Source organism: Megalops cyprinoides, chromosome 3 (assembly GCF_013368585.1).
Source record: "Megalops cyprinoides isolate fMegCyp1 chromosome 3, fMegCyp1.pri, whole genome shotgun sequence".
Taxonomy (NCBI): Eukaryota; Metazoa; Chordata; class Actinopteri; order Elopiformes; family Megalopidae; genus Megalops; species Megalops cyprinoides.
The window spans coordinates 26,794,052-26,812,614 of NC_050585.1; the positions used below are offsets into that span (position 1 = coordinate 26,794,052).

At 41.5% G+C, this 18,563-nt stretch overlaps 1 protein-coding gene across 1 annotated transcript in view; it reads left to right on the plus strand.

Moving 5' to 3' along the window:
- Positions 1-18,150, plus strand: part of LOC118774248 (zinc finger MYM-type protein 3-like) — a 29,187-nt gene extending 11,037 nt beyond the window's left edge. Inside the window, exons 13-25 of the mRNA XM_036523444.1 lie at positions 486-651; positions 1,175-1,224; positions 3,378-3,546; positions 3,669-3,784; positions 4,598-4,772; positions 7,526-7,672; positions 9,296-9,396; positions 12,160-12,307; positions 12,519-12,670; positions 12,942-13,056; positions 13,844-14,098; positions 15,993-16,110; positions 16,506-18,150. Of these exons, the coding sequence (XP_036379337.1) occupies positions 486-651; positions 1,175-1,224; positions 3,378-3,546; positions 3,669-3,784; positions 4,598-4,772; positions 7,526-7,672; positions 9,296-9,396; positions 12,160-12,307; positions 12,519-12,670; positions 12,942-13,056; positions 13,844-14,098; positions 15,993-16,110; positions 16,506-16,692 (1,899 nt within the window). The 3' untranslated portion in view covers positions 16,693-18,150. The remainder of the gene's footprint in view (positions 1-485; positions 652-1,174; positions 1,225-3,377; positions 3,547-3,668; positions 3,785-4,597; positions 4,773-7,525; positions 7,673-9,295; positions 9,397-12,159; positions 12,308-12,518; positions 12,671-12,941; positions 13,057-13,843; positions 14,099-15,992; positions 16,111-16,505) is intronic.
- Positions 18,151-18,563: the final 413 nt, after the last annotated feature.

Sequence of the window (18,563 nt, forward strand, 5' to 3'; positions counted from 1 at the left end):
TAACGGCAGAGTGTTCATTTTGGCCCTTTCAAAACATTTCAGACCTGAGTTCCTTGTTTGGTTCCTTGTCTGGAGCAAATTTAAGTACATTTCTACTTTGCATAGTGATCTTTGAAGCTGTTATCCTTAATTTCTAAATTAAATTTAGGATGCATGATGTTCATGTTTGTCCCCAGTTTTATAATGGTCTAACTACTAAACATGATTTTGAGTTTCACAGTAAAACAGTCTGAACTGCATACTGAAGATTTCACAAGATCTTTGTTATTTCTGTTACTGTACATAAATCAGATAATTGTGGTCACTTTAATGATTCAGCTGATCACACACAGATGAGCAAAGAGCTTTTTATATTCAGATGTTACTGTCCAAACACTTTCTCTCACGTTATGTATCAGAGGGAGCATGGGCAATGGACACGAGTGCGCAAAAGCTCTGCTGAAAATGCCCTGTTTTCACCACCCACTCCCTCCTCCCGTCCTCAGGCTGCCCGGTGCCATGCCTGTAAGCGGCAAGGCAAGCTCCTGGAAACCATCCACTGGAGGGGGGAGATCAAGCACTACTGTGACCAGCAGTGCCTCTTGCGCTTCTACAGCCAGCAGAACCAGCCCAACCTGGACACCCAGCAGGGTCCAGAGAGCCTGCTCAACAGTGCGTCACCATCCCCCCAACCCCCACTCTACAGGCAACTCGTGAACTCATAACAAACCTGGTCATTCATTGTTGTAATACCTCATAACAGTCCCCCAACATTCATAGCACTTCTGGCTTCTTCTTCTAATGGCTTACGATCAGTGAAAACATTGGTGGAACAGGGCATTGTGGTTTGTGATCAGGTGTTGAGCCCCGGCCAGCCGTCATAATGAGTCAGAGGAGATGAAAAACACAAAGTGGTTGTCCGTCAGCGTGGAATCGTTGTAAAATGCACACATTTCACATTCTTCTGTTTGGCACCACAAGTGAATTTGCTAATTTAATGAGCTGGGTGAATTCTAACGATAATCTTGCTATCGAGAAGTGCTCCTGCAGTAAATTTTTTTCTGGAACCGTTCTCAACACTTTGCTGAAATACTCACAGCCTTTGTAATTTCCACCATGTCTATAAAGTGTTTACATGTGTATGCCGCTTTCAGTAATTGGCTGTTAAAATTGTATACATTCACTGATGTTTCAGGTCAGTCCCCAGAGTCTAAGTCACCCCCCACTGCTGCAAAGAAAATTGACGTAAGTTTTTTTTTTTTCCTCAACACCTCATATGTACTGGGAATGTGTTCAATTATAGATTTGCATAGCTTCAAATTTTGTACACTTACTATGAAGGCATTTAAGATTCCAGGAATTAACTCGAATAGCTTAAAGTCTAATATATTTTTTGAGCAATACAAGGGTAATTTCACAGAAAAATCTACATTATTCCTCACCTTACAGTAGGTATTCATATTGGAAGGCAACGAGTAGGTTTCACAACAGAGAAATCACTCTTTTTCCGCGAAATTTTTACTCCATCGTCTGTTTGTGACATTCTCTTTCTCCAATGAATTAGTGATGAATGGGCACCTCATTTATAACTGCCTGGAACAAGAAAGTATTTTTCTAATCTCAGTATGAACCTTCAAAACATATGCAGGTGGCTGCCTTGAATCATTAAACCGTTGAAGTTTTTTTTATTTAATAAATCTCAAAATTTTTGTTGAAACTTACTGCTACATATACACCGATGAGCCAAAACATTATGACCACCTGCCTAATATGCTGTTGGTCCTCCGTGTGCCGCCAAAACAGCGCCGACCCGCCGAGGCATGGACTCTACAAGACCCCTGAAGGTGTCCTGTGGTATCTGGCACCAAAACATTAGCAGCAGATCCTTCAAGTCCTGTAAGTTGCGAGGTGGAGCCGCCGTGGATCGGACTTGTCGGTCCAGCACATCCCGCATTTGCTCAATCGGACTGAGATCTGGAAAATTTGGAGGCCAGGGCAACACCTTGAACACTCCATTATGTTCCTTAAACCATTCCCGAACAATGTGTGCAGTGTGGCAGGGTGCATTATCCTGCTGAAAGAAGCCACTGCCATCAGGGAATACCATTGCCATGAAGGGGTGTACCTGGTCTGCAACGATGTTTAGGTAGGAGGCACGTATCAAATTGACGTCCACATGAATTGCCGGACCCAGGGTTTCCCAGCAGAACATTACCCAGAGCATCACACTCCCTCCATCGGCTTGTCGTCTTCCCACAGTGCCATCAGTTCCCCAGGTAAACGGCGCACACATGCACGGTCATCCTCGTGATCTAAAAGAAAACGGGACTCATCAAACCAGGCGACCTTCTTCCACTTCTCCAAGGTCCAGTTCCGACACTCACGTGCCCATTGTAGGCGCTTTCGATGGTGGACAGGGGTCATCATGGGCACCTTGACCGGTCTGTGGCTACGCATTGTGTATTGTGACACATTCCTCCCGTAACCATCATTAAAATTTTCTGTGACTTGTGCCACAGTAGACCTTCTGTCAGTTCAGACCAGACAGGATAGCCTTTGTTGCCCTTGTGCATCGATGAGCCTTGGGCGCCCAACACCCTGTCGCCGGTTTGTGGTTTGTCGGTAGGTACTCACCTCTGCTGACCGTCTGGCCATAACAATTTGGCCTTGTCAAAGTCGCTCAGGTCTTTACTCCTGCCCATTTCACCTGCATCCAACACGTTGACTACGAGAACTGATTGTTTGCTTACCATCTAATCTACCCAGACCTTGACATGTGCCCTTGTGTGGAGATGATCAACGTTATTCGGTTCACCTGCGAGTGGCCATAATGTTTTGGCTCATCGGTGTACATTTGAAGTGTGTACTTCGTCTTACAGTGCTCCTGTCTACCTCCAGTCCCTGCAGTGAATGTGCTCTGAAGCTGGTTTTGTCTGTACACGTACTGCTTGTGCTGAGCTTAAATGGATAGAAATTCAGGCTCCACACAAGACACAAACCAGCTTGGCATACAGAGTAGATTAAATCTAAAGATCAGCACGGCATTGAGAGTCCATCTCAGCTTTAAAGTAACGAAGGCATTTCTAACTCCATAACTGGGTGTTTTTTTTACTTACAAATGTAATTTGTTACAATCCACAGAAATCAAGAGATGGCTTCATATGAGAGTTAGATTAGACAAAACTGCAAAAGGATTTCAACTCAGCTGGAGTTTAACTTGTAAAACAAAAAGCTTTTCAAAATGGATACCTATGATAATAATGGTAATAAATAAATAATGGTTGAAGATGCTAAGTTACCCTCTAAGTTAAACAATGTATTAGTGCAATTTTTATAATATTCTGCTTGAAAACTCCTAAATGGAAAAAAAATGCTTTGAAAATTTGATGTTTTCCTAGCCCACAGGAAAGATGCAGCCAGCCCAGCTTTCCCCTTCGCCCTCTCCTCCCCCGCCTCTGCCCACTTCCAGTACGCCTCACAAGAACAAGGCCTCCATATGCAAACCCGTGACTGAGACTAGATCTGTCACCTGTAAACCTGAAACCAAGTCACAGGCTTGCCAGACAGGTAATGTCAAGTGCAGTTTTTTTTTATACTTCTCTCCACCCAGTGCTCTTTAAGTGTAGACCATGTACTGGAAATGCTGGAGACCTGTGTCCTGATGGTTTCCTCCTGTGGGTGTATTTCAGATGGATTTGTGACACCCCAGTCCTTTATGCTGCCCGTCCCTGTGCCCGTTTTCATCCCAGTGCCACTGCACATGTACTGCCAGTACGCGCCCGTGCCCTTCGCCATGCCTCTGCCGGTAAGTCCCACCTGGAGCATTACATTACATTTAGCAGACACTTAAGAGCCAGAGCGACTTACATCGGTTACAGTTTTTTGCAATGTTGTCCATTTACACAGCTGGATATTTACTGAGGCAATTGTGGGTTAAGTACCTTGCAGCAGCAGTGGTCCGATGGGGAATCAAACCGGCACCTTTTGGTCATGAGTCCTTAAGCACTATGCTACACTGCCGCCCAGCAGTGTAGCAGGAGCAGCAGAGGGGACTTTGGCGAACCATGTTTATTATCATACACCCTCACACAATCACAACTGTAAAGAAAAGGCTGGATTCAAACTTAACCCTGTTAGTGAATTTTCCTGTATGTTTGGAAGATTTCACCGCAAAGCGTGAATCAGTTAGAAGCCCCTCATTCGTAGACTGTAAATGACCAAGTGGACTGGTCTCTCGACATTGCATTCTATGTGTTCTCGCAGCAACATTTGTTCAGACAGGGTATCTGCAGCCCTGAAAATGAGCTCCTTAGGGATGTGCACAAAGTGTGTGAAATATAGTCATATATGTATTTAGAAAGAAATCAAAAAAAGAGAAAAGGGGGAAAACATGATTTTTTTACAGAATACACTACAATTTAATGCTCACACTTTTTATAGAAATGAGGCTAATAAAAGCTTACTGCTTTCTTCACTGAATGAAGGTAGTGATAGTCTGTAAGTACCCAACCTTAAAATGGTACGCAAGATTGTGCAAGAAAGGAATTTCCCTTTACCATTTGGTAATGGTTTGTTTTGTGTACTAATAAAGTTTACGCTCTTTTTTCCCCTCTTCAAGGTTCCCGTCCCTATGTTTCTTCCCACCACGCTGGAAAATGCCGATAAGATTGTTGAGACAATCGAGGAGCTGAAAGTTAAGATCCCGTCCAACCCGCTGGAGGCTGACATCCTGGCCATGGCCGAGATGATTGCGGAGGCTGAAGAGATGGGCAAAGACTCTTCGGATCTGTGTGGTAATTATCTGGTCTGCTTTGAAAAACTGGCAGCCATCCTCCTTTGCCAAACTGTGTGTGTGTGTGTGTGTGTGTGTGTGTGTGTGTGTGTGTGTGTGTGTGTGTGTGTGTGTGTCAGTGACAGGTGTTGCTTCCAGAAACAGGATTCAGTGCGTTTGTGTGTGCAAGAGAGAGAGAGAGAGAGCGCCGAGTCAGGCACAAGTGGTGAGTTAATTGCCTGCGAAAATACAAAGTGCTGTGTCAGGACAGTGTTATGAATAAGCAACCATGCACAGACAAGGCTTAATTGAGAAAAATATCTTTTTTATTATGTATTATCTTCAGGTCAGTTTGGAACGGGTACAAACACTTACCAGAAATTGCTAACACAGTAAATCAATTGCTATATGACAAGTGTAAATACTGCATGAAGCTAAATAGATTTTTATGTACTTTTAAATGAAAAGAGTGATTCTCTTGTGATGTTGCTGTTGTTAATGAATCAGTCAGCCTGCCTAGGTAGGTAAATCAGATAATTAAATGCAGCTCTCAGGCTAGTTAGAAATCTGGCTGGTCAAAAGGATTGTAGAAATTTGCATAATGCAGGTTGTTGTGTGGCTAACTGAACCAAAAACCTAAAACAAGAGGGGACATGGTAAAATTTTATAATTCAATGTCCTGCTACTTGTGAAGACAACCCCAGGGTTAGCGCTGCACTCAGAAAATAAGAAAAACTAGCAAATGCCATAAATCATTTAAAAAAGTCTGCCGTGTTATTTGTTTTCATAGCTTTTTGTCTTTTCCCCAGCACCTCTCTGAGGCAGTTTACAGTTGCATTTAAATGAGCAGTTAAAGGTCCCATCAGCAAATCGGTCATACTTTGCTTCCAGTGAGTTGGCTGTCAAATGCTTGCGGATGATTGACAGCTGTCATCCAAGTGGCCATAACAATATACAAATAGTGACAAGCTGATATTCATGTCACGCAAATGTGAGGACATGCAAACAAGTGATTTTATGCAGCGCAGGAGCTGGGGAGTGAGATCACTATATCAGTCAGATGGATTCTATGACTAGCGTTAGAAATCTACAGGTGGAGTAACTAGGTACCAAAACATACAAGCATCGGGATATCAGGTTGATAAATACTGGTTGCTTGATATTGGCTAGCTAGGTGCTGCTCACCTTCGGATACAAAGTTGCTAATTTTCTGTGAAAGACAATGTGGAGCTCGCCAGCTACCCCCTTATTAATAATGGGTTGCTCTGACCGTCTGTATAACTGCTGGCAATTATAAAATTGCTGCTTGCACCGATCTATGGCAATTTTGCTCTGTAGTCAGGACATCCTTCTCAAGATAATTTCTAATGTGATCTACTCTTACATTTCTAGAAACACTATTGTTAAAATATAATTTAACTGCTATTTAGTAAAATGTTTCATACCTTTTCTATAGTAGAAAGTCACGCTGAAGAGCCTTGTTAAATAGCAGAACAGGTTAACTTTACATTCTTCAGTGAGTTTGTGACCAAATTTATAATCACAGTTGATTTCTCAAACTCAGACTACTTCACTGTACCTGCTTGGGCTGGGGGCATGGTGCCTCAAGGGGTCACTGTCTATTTCAGTCAAAAATGGATCCAAAAATGGATTCTTTGGTGTAAGAGAGCCACTTAAATGTGCTGAAGCTACACACGGAGATAATAGAAGCTACTGTCTGAGGATACTGTTGCAAGGAGTTAGAGATAAAGGATAGCCTTGATTAGACACCAGTCAGAGATAAACTGGTTCATATATTTGCCTGCCAAATGAGGTTTGAGATAAAGAACAGCATGAAAATGTAAACGTAAAATATAGTTGTTTTGAGGTGTTTTATAGTTGTATGACCAGCCCTGCTAAGTGACATCCAAGAAATAACATTATAGCCTATCAATTTTTTTTTGCTGGTTAAATTATGGATCAACAAATGAACTTGTTTACATTCACTATCACATTCAAATGAGCTCTACGAGACTCAACATTAGCTTACGTTATTATGACCATCAGCTACCTATAACATGTAAAAACACCAACTCGTACAGGCGAGTAATGTTACGTTCGCAATATGGTAGCTAAAATAAGTTCCAGTTGCACTGGCACCAACATTACTCAAAGATATAGCTATCACTACATAAATAAACTCTATTATCTCGTTATAGTTAACTGTATATCACTGCAACAAAATGCATTATTCAGGCATTTTCAGTGTAACTGGAAAACTGGGCATGCTTGTTATCATAGAAATAGATCATAAGTGATGTTTATTGCAACTTTGGCAATATCTGCCGCCTTGCCTTCAAAACACAGCTCTGCTCGCTCACCGGAGCTGATCCAGTCTTCAAATGCATTCCCCTGTGCCTGTCTGTGACACAGTAGCCTTCAGTGTTGATTGGTTACATGCCAGTAAGTAATAGCCTATCAGATGTGGGTAGGACATTGACATTGCTTGAGACCACAGAGTGGTGACTACAGACAGAGAGTGGTGGCTGCATCAGAGCCAAAGTAGCGCATTTTTAAATTAATTAATTTATTTTTTTGGCAATTGGATAAAAAAAAAAAACAATTCCGATAATCGTAAAAATCCTGAATATCGGATCCGATAATCGGCCAGGCCGATAAACAGTCGACCCCTATTTTTTGTTACTGTGGAGGATCCTTTTATGAGAAACCTTTGCATTCTTGTATGTGTATGGGTATGTGTGGTCAATAGTACATTACCTTTATTTCCTCTTTGAGATTTGGCCAGTAACCAGAGCGCAGAGGGCTTGCTGGAGGACTGTGACCTGTTTGGCCCAGCCCAAGACGATGTGCTCTCCATGGCGGTCAAGATGGCCAACGTTTTGGATGAGCCTGGTCCAGACCTGGATTCAGGTCTCCCCAAAAGTAAGTTGAAGTTGAATCATGCAGAGGAGGTTTGATTTAGAATGTACTGTGAACATATGCTAGCCAGAGCGGCTAAGTGACAGCTGGTGTATCTTAAATCTGAGGAGGAAGGTAAAAGGTGTGAGCTGAAGGAACATGTTAGAGGGCCATGGAGCGTACAATGTTCTGTAATGGTGTCCATAAGCCATATGACCTGGTGGCCAACTTGGATTGAATGCGGCACTTCCAAAAGTGCAGCTCCCTTGACCCATTTGATGAAAAGTCACAAAACTTGCCACACAGGTTCCTTTCCTTACAAGGGAACACTTTGCCTCAAGATTGATAAAATCCACCATACTAGTTTTTTGAGCTAACCGGCATGATAGTAGTATCAGAAAAAAAGGATGATTTTTCATGAGCAGTTCGTCTAATTTGCACCAAAAGTTAATATAAATGATAGTTAATTGTATTCCAACCTGAACTGAAAAGTGAAAGCTGCTACATAAAAAACATGGCTGCTACAAGGCAATCAAATTGCGCCATTTGCTAATTAATATGAGCCAAGATCATTCTGCATTGCATCATTCTCAGATTTCTTTTGCACAATGGCAAGGCCACAATGATTTTCCACATTATAAAGGAATGTTCCATTAAAAACATGAACTCTACAAGACCTTGAAAATGCACATTTTTATGCAAAATTGTAAAGTGTAAAAAACACTTAAAAATGAACTGTAACATCAATTGATGTGAAATTTCATACATGGGACCCTTCAGGTATCCTCTGTCTAAACTGAGGAGGAAAGTTGCTGCATGAAATAACAATATGTCACATGCCAATCAATTTGCAAAGGTGGCGCAGTCAGTTTTCTACACTTAAGTCAACTCCCCATGATCTGCTGTCTTTGTATTTGTAAAGGGAATATTGCTCATAAAAAATCATGGTCGTTACAAGCCAATGAAATTATGACATTTTCGTATGAATATGCAAGGCCACATCCAAATGATATATCAAATTTTACCATCATATGTCACACGATTTGGCAGCCATCATGAAATAGGTGTCAAAAGCCTATATTTATGAACCGCCTTATGAACTGTTGGGCCAGTTGGGTCAAAATTTCACATGTGCAATTCTTGTATAATGGTCTATCTGAACTGAGGAGAAAAAGTGGCTGCACAGTAAACCACTGCCACTACCAGCCAGTGAATTAGTGGCATTTGTAATAAGTATGCCAGTGAGCCATGTATTAATAGTGTTGGATGTTTGAATGCAGTCTGGATCAAGTAATAGACACTAAGCAATTAACCTAATTGTGCTTGGACACCAGCAATCACAGCTTGCAACAATATTTGTGGTTGTTATTACTATTAAGTAGTATGATAGAGATATGATACAGATATGTAAGATACAGATTTCATGTGTTAATGGAGAACTGTGACTGTATTATAGCATTTGTTCCAGAATTATCATTATCATTCCTGTGTCTGTGTTCTTCCAGTGATGCATTCATTTGGATAACACATGGCCTTCACCAAAATTCCAGCCTTTTAACTGAACTGGAGTATGTCCATAGGGGCCATTGTTTGGACCTTTTAGTCAAAAACAAATCTTGATATGCCCTGAAACCCCCTTTCTTCTAGCCCCTCTAGATCTGAACCCCAGTGTGGAGTTCCTGTTTGACTGTGGAATCGTTACACCAGACGTTCGTCCGGAACACGAGCTTCCTGTACCGGTTCAGAAGGTATGACCTCACAACCCACCTCACTGCTCCTCTCCTTTTATCTGACCAGCCTTTTATTTTATTTTTAGTTTTACTGTTTGCTTTCTTAGTGGATATTGCTTTGTTTATTTAACTGTTACAATGATGTACTGTTTTTGTAATCCACAAAATATATAGCAATGCATCAGGCAAAAAGATGAGATGAAAATCCATCTTCTAATGCAAAAAAAATACAGTACCAGTACAAGTTTGGACACACTTTTCTGTCTTTATTTTGACCACTTTTCACATTTTAGAATAATAGCAAAGACATGAAAACTATGAAACAACACAAATGGATTTATGCAGTGATCAAAAACTTCAAAATCAAAACTTAAATCAAATCTTATATTTTAGGTTCTTCAAAATAACCAAAAAGACTTCTTAAATTAAGGAAGTCGTACATAGGCATCTACTTCATGATTTATATTTGTCTAAGAACAAAATCAAGCACTTAAGCATAAGTCTTTAGATCAAAATGTCTTTGAATGCATGTTTCCCATTATCTTAATCAGGTGTGTCCAAACTTTTGACTGGTCCTGTATGTATACATCTTTCTACAGGTTAGAATATAACAGCCATGTTTGACTACTAAAATAAAAAATATTTATAGTCCAGGTACTAAAATGATTTTTCAGCTACTGAACTGTTTGTTTTGATAGTTTGTTTTCCTGTACTTCTCTGAACTTGAAGTCACAGTGGAGTGTCTCCATGGTAGCTAGCTATCAATGAATTATCAATAGAGATGATAAGTCACACCCTCTTGGTTTTCATTATTGAAACATGTTAATAAGAATAAGAATAAGAAATACTTTATTAATCCCAAAGGAAATTTGAGTGTCACAACTGCACCGTCCAGCACACATCAAAACAACAAATGAATAAATTGAATAAAATAAATAAAGAGGTATAAAATACAACAAATAGAAAGACGTTTGTGCAATTATGCGTTGAGAAGTTATCGTGCATGTGCTATGATTATATACATAGTATAAAATGAATTATGAAGCACGAATACACAAGAGTAAGGTTATTGCTATTATACAGTATGAAGTGCAGTAGAAAAACAGTTATTGTTGTACAATATGCAAAACAGTGATAACTGTATAGTGCAAATCCTGACCAGATGGCTAGAGAACAGTTATTGTCCCATGTGCAACGATGTTACAGCTTGATAACAGTATACTGCCTTGCAAAGTTCTGATCCTTCTGTTGGAGTTAAGTGGTTGACAGAATTAAGTTTTATCTGTCTAGCTTATAATGTTGGTAACAATGCAAGCTACTTGTATTTTTAAGGCAACCAGCTATTGCTGTCAGTTCATAGTGAAAATAGCTGCATTGCAGTGACCCAAAGTGTCATTTTGTGGTGTTAATTGAAAACTGCTTGCCAAAGACCGAAAAAAATGCTATTTTTTGTTTTTTAAGTTCCATGTGTAGATGCATTGGCACATGATTATAGTATGATTCTCACAATGTATATTTGCTGTGCACGGATAAATGGAAATGGCAAAGCCCATATGAGGCTCAGCTGCTCCTTTCAGCTCATGTGAATTCTGCAGGGAACCATGTTCTGTTGGAGCATTAGCACCACGTGAAAATGAATCAAGCCAGTCTCTGTTTGGAAAAAATGGCAAAAATGAAGCGTGAAAACACAATCAGTCACACTGTTGACAGTGATTCGGTGACTGAAATGCTGATTGTTGTGTACATTTTGTTGATTCTGTGTTTATTGTACTTTTTGTAATGAACGTTGTAAATAGAAGATCTGTTACTCAATCACAATCATCATCTTGAAAACGTTATTTCAAAATCAAAACAAGAGAATGAGAATAAATGTCATTTTGTCAATCCTGAGAATTAATGTTGATGTGACTAGCCAAAACGGATATAAAATAAGAATTGAATACTGGAAAGCCTTACTGTATGCATTTAAGTCTCTGAATAAGAAAATGACTAATGTAAAATGCCTGCTGTGAGTCTGATGTAGGTCATACCCACTTGAAGCTGGGGGGATGAGTGCAGTGAGAGTTCACAATGATGAAGTGGCTCTAAAATGTAAACCTATTTCTGCCTGCTGTCAGAGATTTTTTCACCAGGTCATCCATAAGTGGCTGTCCTTGTTCTTCACTGGTAGCACATAACATAATATGTTATATTAGTGATCTTTAGTGTTATTCAGGTTACTTGAAAAATCATTTCTCGCTTAAGAAAGTTAATAAGGCACATTGTGACTATACACAGCCTGTCTTTCAATATTTGGCGTGGTCATAAATATAATCAGGGCTTAATATGTATCACATGAAGATGTCTACTGTAGTAAAAACTGTGCTTTGTGAATGAGTTTTATTAGGTTTTAATTTAGGAAAACAGTACTAGATTAACCTTTTTCAGATAGTAGGACCAGTAATGGCACATGATGATGCAAATTAGCACTTTTGAAGATGTGCTTTGGAAAAAAGAATTATCCTTTGTTCTACCCTTGTATACACCAGTGCAGCACATTGTGGTAGCTGTTGCCCGAGCTGTAATTTTGTTGTCCTGAGCAATAAAAATAAAGCTCTCTTATCGTATAGTGCTCATGGCCCTACGTCACCAGCAAGCTGCACATTTGATCATATTGTGTTCCACTTGAGCAGAATGAGACATAATAAAGCACCTTCCAGCTTTTAAGGTCACACTCGTTTTGTTTAAACGTGTATGTGAGGCTAGTTGATGAGGAAGTAAAGACATACCTGTGCTCTGCAGGGATCGAAGCGCCTTGCACTGTCAGAGAGCTCCTCTACCGACCCTCTTGGCAACCAACCCTGTGGCACAGGGTTAAGCTGTACCTATGGGGTCAACGCCTGGAAGGCCTGGGCCCACAGTAAGCGCTCCGGGACAGAGGAAAGAAGAGGTATGGTAGTGTTTTGGGCTCTATCCGTCTTTTTATGTTTAAACTCAGAAGAGACTGTCCCTGTAGCTTTCTAAATATGAATCAATCTGATATTACCGTTCTCAGCAGTCCGGCAGTGCTTCTGCCTACCTGTCCATGTAGGTAGAGCGCATTCAACCTTTAGATTGTAAAATAACTTTTTGTTATGTGTTAATGTGTCCCTTTTTTCCAGCAAAACGTTTTAAAATAAAAGAGGACATTCTTTCTTGTACGGCTGCTGAGCTTAATTATGGTCTGGCACAGTTTGTGAAAGAGATTGCGAGTCCCAGTGGAGAAGGCTATGAGCCGGACAGCGTTTACTACCTGTGTCTTGGCATTCAACAGGTTTGTTCCCGTCAGCTCCTAATAAACCACTCAAAAAATACTTAAAATATCACATGTTGGTAACTGGTAGTTGAATGAATTATAGACACTTTTTTCTAAGAGATCTACACATACACTGATGATGAATTTGTTTTTTTGGTTAACAAGTAATAATAAAATTGTCAGAACATGAGCTGTATCACAGTAAAATGGTATAGCAGTAATCCATGCAGTAAAATGGTATACATTGGCAGGTCACAGTGATTGCTTTCTTATTGCTTTTGTTTTTTAGTACCTTCTGGAGAACAACAGAATGGTGAACATCTTCACGGATCAGTACTACGTGACCTTTGTGCAAGAACTGAATAACATATTGAGTGGGTGGCAGCCCAGAGTGTCACCTAACGGTACAGCGACCCCTTCAGTGGGAGGGACATTGTCTAATTTACAAGCTTACTAGGCATTATTGGGCAGGGAAAGCTTGGGTTAGCAGGCATTTTTACACATTTACGCATTTTCCATCTGAATATTATTCAGAAAATGGTCCATATCAAGGCTCCTCTAAATAAACTCTCATAAATACACTTCCAATGTAGGTTTACCTGCTGATGTCAGAGGACTGGCACAGGGCAGACAAAAGCATGGTGATGTATATTGAGCAGTTTTTGTGTATGCTTGAAGGGGTTTTCTTGAAGCAATTAAGAAGACGCTATTTTTTGCAGTCTGTCCCCCTGCAACACGGAGTATCTGGGCTGATGTTGAACATGTCAAAAAGAACATTCTTATACTGCAAGTTTCCCTCTGTGCTGCCTCTGAATTAACCTTTCACCCTTGGGGTGTTAAGCCACCAACAGAGGGGCAGCTAAGCGCAGATAGCGCTGACAGTGTTTCCATTTTCAGTTGGTCAGCAGAGAAGTCCTAATGTGTCATGAACACCCTCGTTGTCAGTGGGTCAAAAATGTGCCAACAGGGTTTCATATTACAAGAAAGCAATACATCTGGTGAAATGCTATTACTGGACGTTTCCCAATATATCTGTCTATGAAGAACCTGGGCATTCTGTAGTGCTGTTGAAATGCAGATTGGAGGTCATTTAACTTTGATTTTCAGTGTTTAGAACATGCACTTTGGTCCTTCTGTGGAGGGACTTTTTTGTTATGCGAGAGTCCGTGACAGTACGCATGTCTGCCACAGGTGGCGCTGTGTCACGCGTGGAGGAGGAGCATCTGTGGGAGTGTAAGCAGCTGGGCGTCTACTCGCCCTTTGTCCTGCTCAACACGCTCATGTTTTTCAACACCAAGTACTTCGGCCTGCGGACGGTGGAGCAGCACCTCCATCTGTCCTTCAGCAACGTGGTGAGGCAGTGCAAGAGGAGCTCAACGCCACGTGGCCCTGTCAAGGCGCTTAGCGTGTGCTACCTCCCCAGCCTGCGGCACAGGGCGACCAAAGGTGACCTCCTTCATTCACCCCCTGCGGGCCCTCATCCAGCCTTTGTCCAGCTGCTAAGCCCAGGGTCCAACACTTACCAGCTGCTAAACCCAGGGTCCAGCCTTTATCCAGCTGCTAAACCCAGGGTTCAATCCTTATCCAGCTGCTAAACCCAGGGTCCAGCCTTTATCCAGCTGCTAAACCCAGAGTCCAACCCCTATCAGCTGCTAAACCCAGGGTCCAGCCTTTATCCAGCTGCTAAACCCAGGGTCCAGCCTTTATTCAGCTGCTAAACCCAGGGTCCAGCCTTTATTCAGCTGCTAAACCCAGGGTCCAGCCTTTATCCAGCTGCTAAACCCAGGGTCCAGCCTTTATTCAGTTGCTAAACCCAGGGTCCAGCCTTTATTCAGCTGCTAAACCCAGGGTCCAGCCTTTATCCAGCTGCTAAACCCAGGATCCAGCCTTTATTCAGCTGCTAAACCCAGGGTCCAGCCTTTATTCAGCTGCTAAACCCAGGGTCCAGCCTTTATTCAGCTGCTAAACCCAGGGTCCAGCCCCTATCAGCTGCTAAGCCCAGGGTCCAGCCTTTATCCAGCTGCCAAACCCAGAGTCCAAGCCTTATTTACCTGTCAAACCCAGGGGTCAATCCTTATCCAGCTGCTAAATACCAGATAAGTCGTATGAAGCACATGAGCTGTACATTTGGCTTCATTTCAACAGTAATATTTGATGCATTCACCAGTATCAGATGGCTAAATGGTCCTGCTGTGTGTAAAATGCCACACTGATGAAAGACAAATCTCATGGGCAGAGTGGCCTGTTAGGCTGATCATAGAAGGAATCTTCTGATGTCACTCATCATAGTGCATCATGTGTTCACTCAGAGGGGATTTTCTTACACCTTGAACTTGCCTTGATGTTTACTTGCAGACAGAGACTGAAAACTATCCTGTGCGTACGCCTATTTTAAACTCCATTTGACAACATTTTCCGTATCTATCGATATCACCAAGTTACTCTGTGGCTTCATTTTACATTATTTAACTGTTGCCAACTCTGTGAATGCAAGGCATTTGTAAACAAGATACAGAAGAGAGATGGGTCTTTGCAGGTCAATACAGGTGTTTATACTGCCTCAGATAATGTGTCTGATTTTATCAGTTTTTATTTTATGCTGTGTAGAAATGATAGCGAGCCACTTTGTAGATGTAGAGGAAGCTCTTGGTGTCCCTTCCCCCATTGGTACATGATGCTATTCTGAGTGTGTCTATGTGCTATTTATACTTGGAGAGTAGAGGTCTTCTGAAGTGCTGCTCTTGGTGTGGGAGGTGTAAGATGGTATGCAACTTCAAAATGGTTGAATGGCCTGCTAATTTGAAACCTGTTGGCTATTGGCTGCACCCAAGGCCAGAATGAAGCACGGCTGTGGTAGGGGAGACATCTTAAAAAGAGCTCTGGGACACAACATGGCAGACCACTTTTATTCCTGAGAAATACATTTCTGTCATTTACTTTAATAGGTAAATTAAAGTAAACTCTCTCTCCTCAGAGAGTTCAATGCCAGAATCCATTATATAACACCTTTTAAAGTAAACAAAGTTAAGTGCCCACAGTCCATAATATGCACAGTATATTATGCCTTTGAAAACAGATCTACCTTTTGAAACAGATGGCAAAAAGCTGTATACTTTTTCATTTAAAAAATGGAAGAAAGTCATGCATCTTTTGTGGCGGTCAATTAAGTAATGTCCAGCAACCAGGTCAAAGACGGTTGATTTTTAAAAGAGGCTTTGGCTCCTTAAACAAAGCAGCTGTCCCTCCTGACGTGCTTGTTTAGCTTTGTCAGGGCGGGAGCCAGCTGATAAAGTAAGCAATCTGGGCGGACGGACAGTGAGCCCCCTCCTTTTGTCCGCAGAGAGCAGCCTGGGAAAGAGGAAGCAGGAGGAAGAGCCGCCGGAGCTGGAGCAGCGGGAGAACAGGATGAACCCACTCAGATGTCCTGTGAAATTCTTCGAGTTCTACCTTTCCAAGTGGTAAGAGCAGGGGGGTCATGTTCGGCCAGGAGAAGAATCCGGTCGCCATGGGTGCATATGCTTGGTGATCTGCAAGCATATGCACATGCACTCAGTGTTGTTTATATAAACATAATTAATCATAGTAGTCTGAATTGAATAGTCAGGTTTCTCTTAGTTTCCTGTGTTAAAGAAATGATGGGTACTGACCTGATCAAATGGCATTCTGCGTCTGTATAAAACAGTATGTATATGTGAAATGTCATTTCTTAACATATTTATGACACCCTCACATTGGTTGAAACGTGCCAAGTTGTGATTGATTTTGAGAATCCCCCCCCCCCCCCCCCCCCCCTTCCCCCCCACTGTGCCTCCATGCAGAAGTGCAGACGTGCCTGTGTCTCTTTCTTGTGCAGCCCCGGGACCATGCGCAGCCGTGGCGACGTGTTCTACCTGCAGCCGGAGCGCTCCTGCGTGGCTGAGAGCCCGCTCTGGTACTCGGCCGTCCCCATGGACAGGGGCGCGCTGGAGAGCATGCTCAACAGGATCCTGGTCGTCAAGGAGATCTACGAAGATCACACAGCACAAAACAACCTCAACTGACCTGCCCTGGGCCTCCCGCCCCCCCTAAAATTCCCCATGGTCATACTTCTTCCCCCCTTTTTCCCCTCCACGTACACTCGCGCTGTGCTGGGGGGCTGAGCCCAAGGTCGCCCAGCCCAGAGGAAGCCGTGGCGCCCGGGGGCACCTCTGCATGACAGAAAGAGCTGGTCTTGATTCTGTACAGATGAAGAGAATGACGCACCCGTTCTGGCCATGAGAGCGTGGCCGTGCAGTGCATCGGCCACGTGAAAAGACTTGAGTGATGTCATCACCTGTCTGTTCACCACGGAAGTGGTTTCATTTTACACATTTTATTCATTTTCAGTACACTTAATTTTTTTTTTTTGTTGTTGACCACCATGGTAATATATACATGGCAGATAATTCAAAGGAAGAAGTCCGATTGCCTTGTTATTACTGCTTTCAAGGTTGAGTTTAGATCGCTGGTTGCCATAGAGATGCAGAGTTAAGGTTCACCTTGTCAATGGACCAGTCAAGCGCATGTTGATCTGCCCTGGCCAGTTATTCCAAAGTTCCTGGAAAGTTGCTACTTGTCAAGTAGAGATCCACAGTAAACAATTTAAAATAAAAATACTAAAACAGCTGAGACACTTCAATATTGACCAAAAACGATAAAAAAAAGATCTACAACGTGTGAAAATGAGGTTGATGGCAAATTGTTTCTCACTTTTTTCTCACTGTAACTTGAGTGACTGATAAACAATAACTTGCATGTTTTCTTATCAGTGATGTTTAGCTTTTTTAAATCATGATGCTGTTTGAATATTTTTGTTCAATCCTAAAATGTTTAATACCGTACCTATATAGTTAAATTTATTGCACAACTGTAGTCTTTTGAGTGAGCTGTTTGAAGAATTCCCGTTACGTGTTTGGTTTTGATCTAAATGCGTACATGGGAGCTGCCAAGTCACCAGCACAAATTGTGAAGTTCAGAATTACTACATTTTTTTGTTGAAATTTAAACTTCATATATTAGATGAGGAACAGGTTCCTACATTGTTTGTGGATGCTGCCTTAAATACCTTACATTGCTTTACTGCAGAATTTGTTTTGCGGTTTTAATGAATGTGCTTCACATTTTGTGCTTGGAATGAATGAGAAGGGAATTAGCTGTGAGTTTTATCCTTGCCAGGGGGACAAAAACAATGAACACAAAGTTAATAAAAGCGTTCCTCTTACTGTCTGTTGTTTGCATATAAAGTATATTTACATTACACATACAGCCCAGCTTGGTTACGTTTACAATAGCCACGCTAATGCCTTGCATTAAAAATTTAAATGCTGTCCATTTGTTTGTATGCGTTGTGAGGGGGTACTGTACCTATCCCACTTAAGTGCTTTTGTCCTGCCATGCTTTATAATGGTGGCACCTTGGATATATATGGTTGTCTGATTCTCTTACACATGTTGAGTTTACACTGTCAGCCTCTCCCAGCAGCACGCATAGACTCTAGTCCATGTCACGTCATAAGGTGTGCACATTTTTAAAAACGTATATCACAATAAAGTTCTCTACAGTTGGTTCGCTCTGGAATGTTTTTATTCAACTGAAAGGGCTTTAGAATACATGGTTAATTGTTCATTCATATCCATAGCTTGACAGTATGTAACCACTGGATCTTCTCTATTTTTGTACTTAGCAAATTGTAAGTGCTCTTGATAAAAACATCCTATTTGTAGAAAAAGATGCAATGAAATATAAATATGAATATTGATTTATAAGGAGGGAATAAAACATTTTATGATATTTAATTAAAGGGATAGAATAGCTGCTGGGATATAAGTACAGGTCTGTAGGCAGCATTTTCTTCAGGATGTTAGCTGTTGTTATATTGTTAAGTTTTGATGTT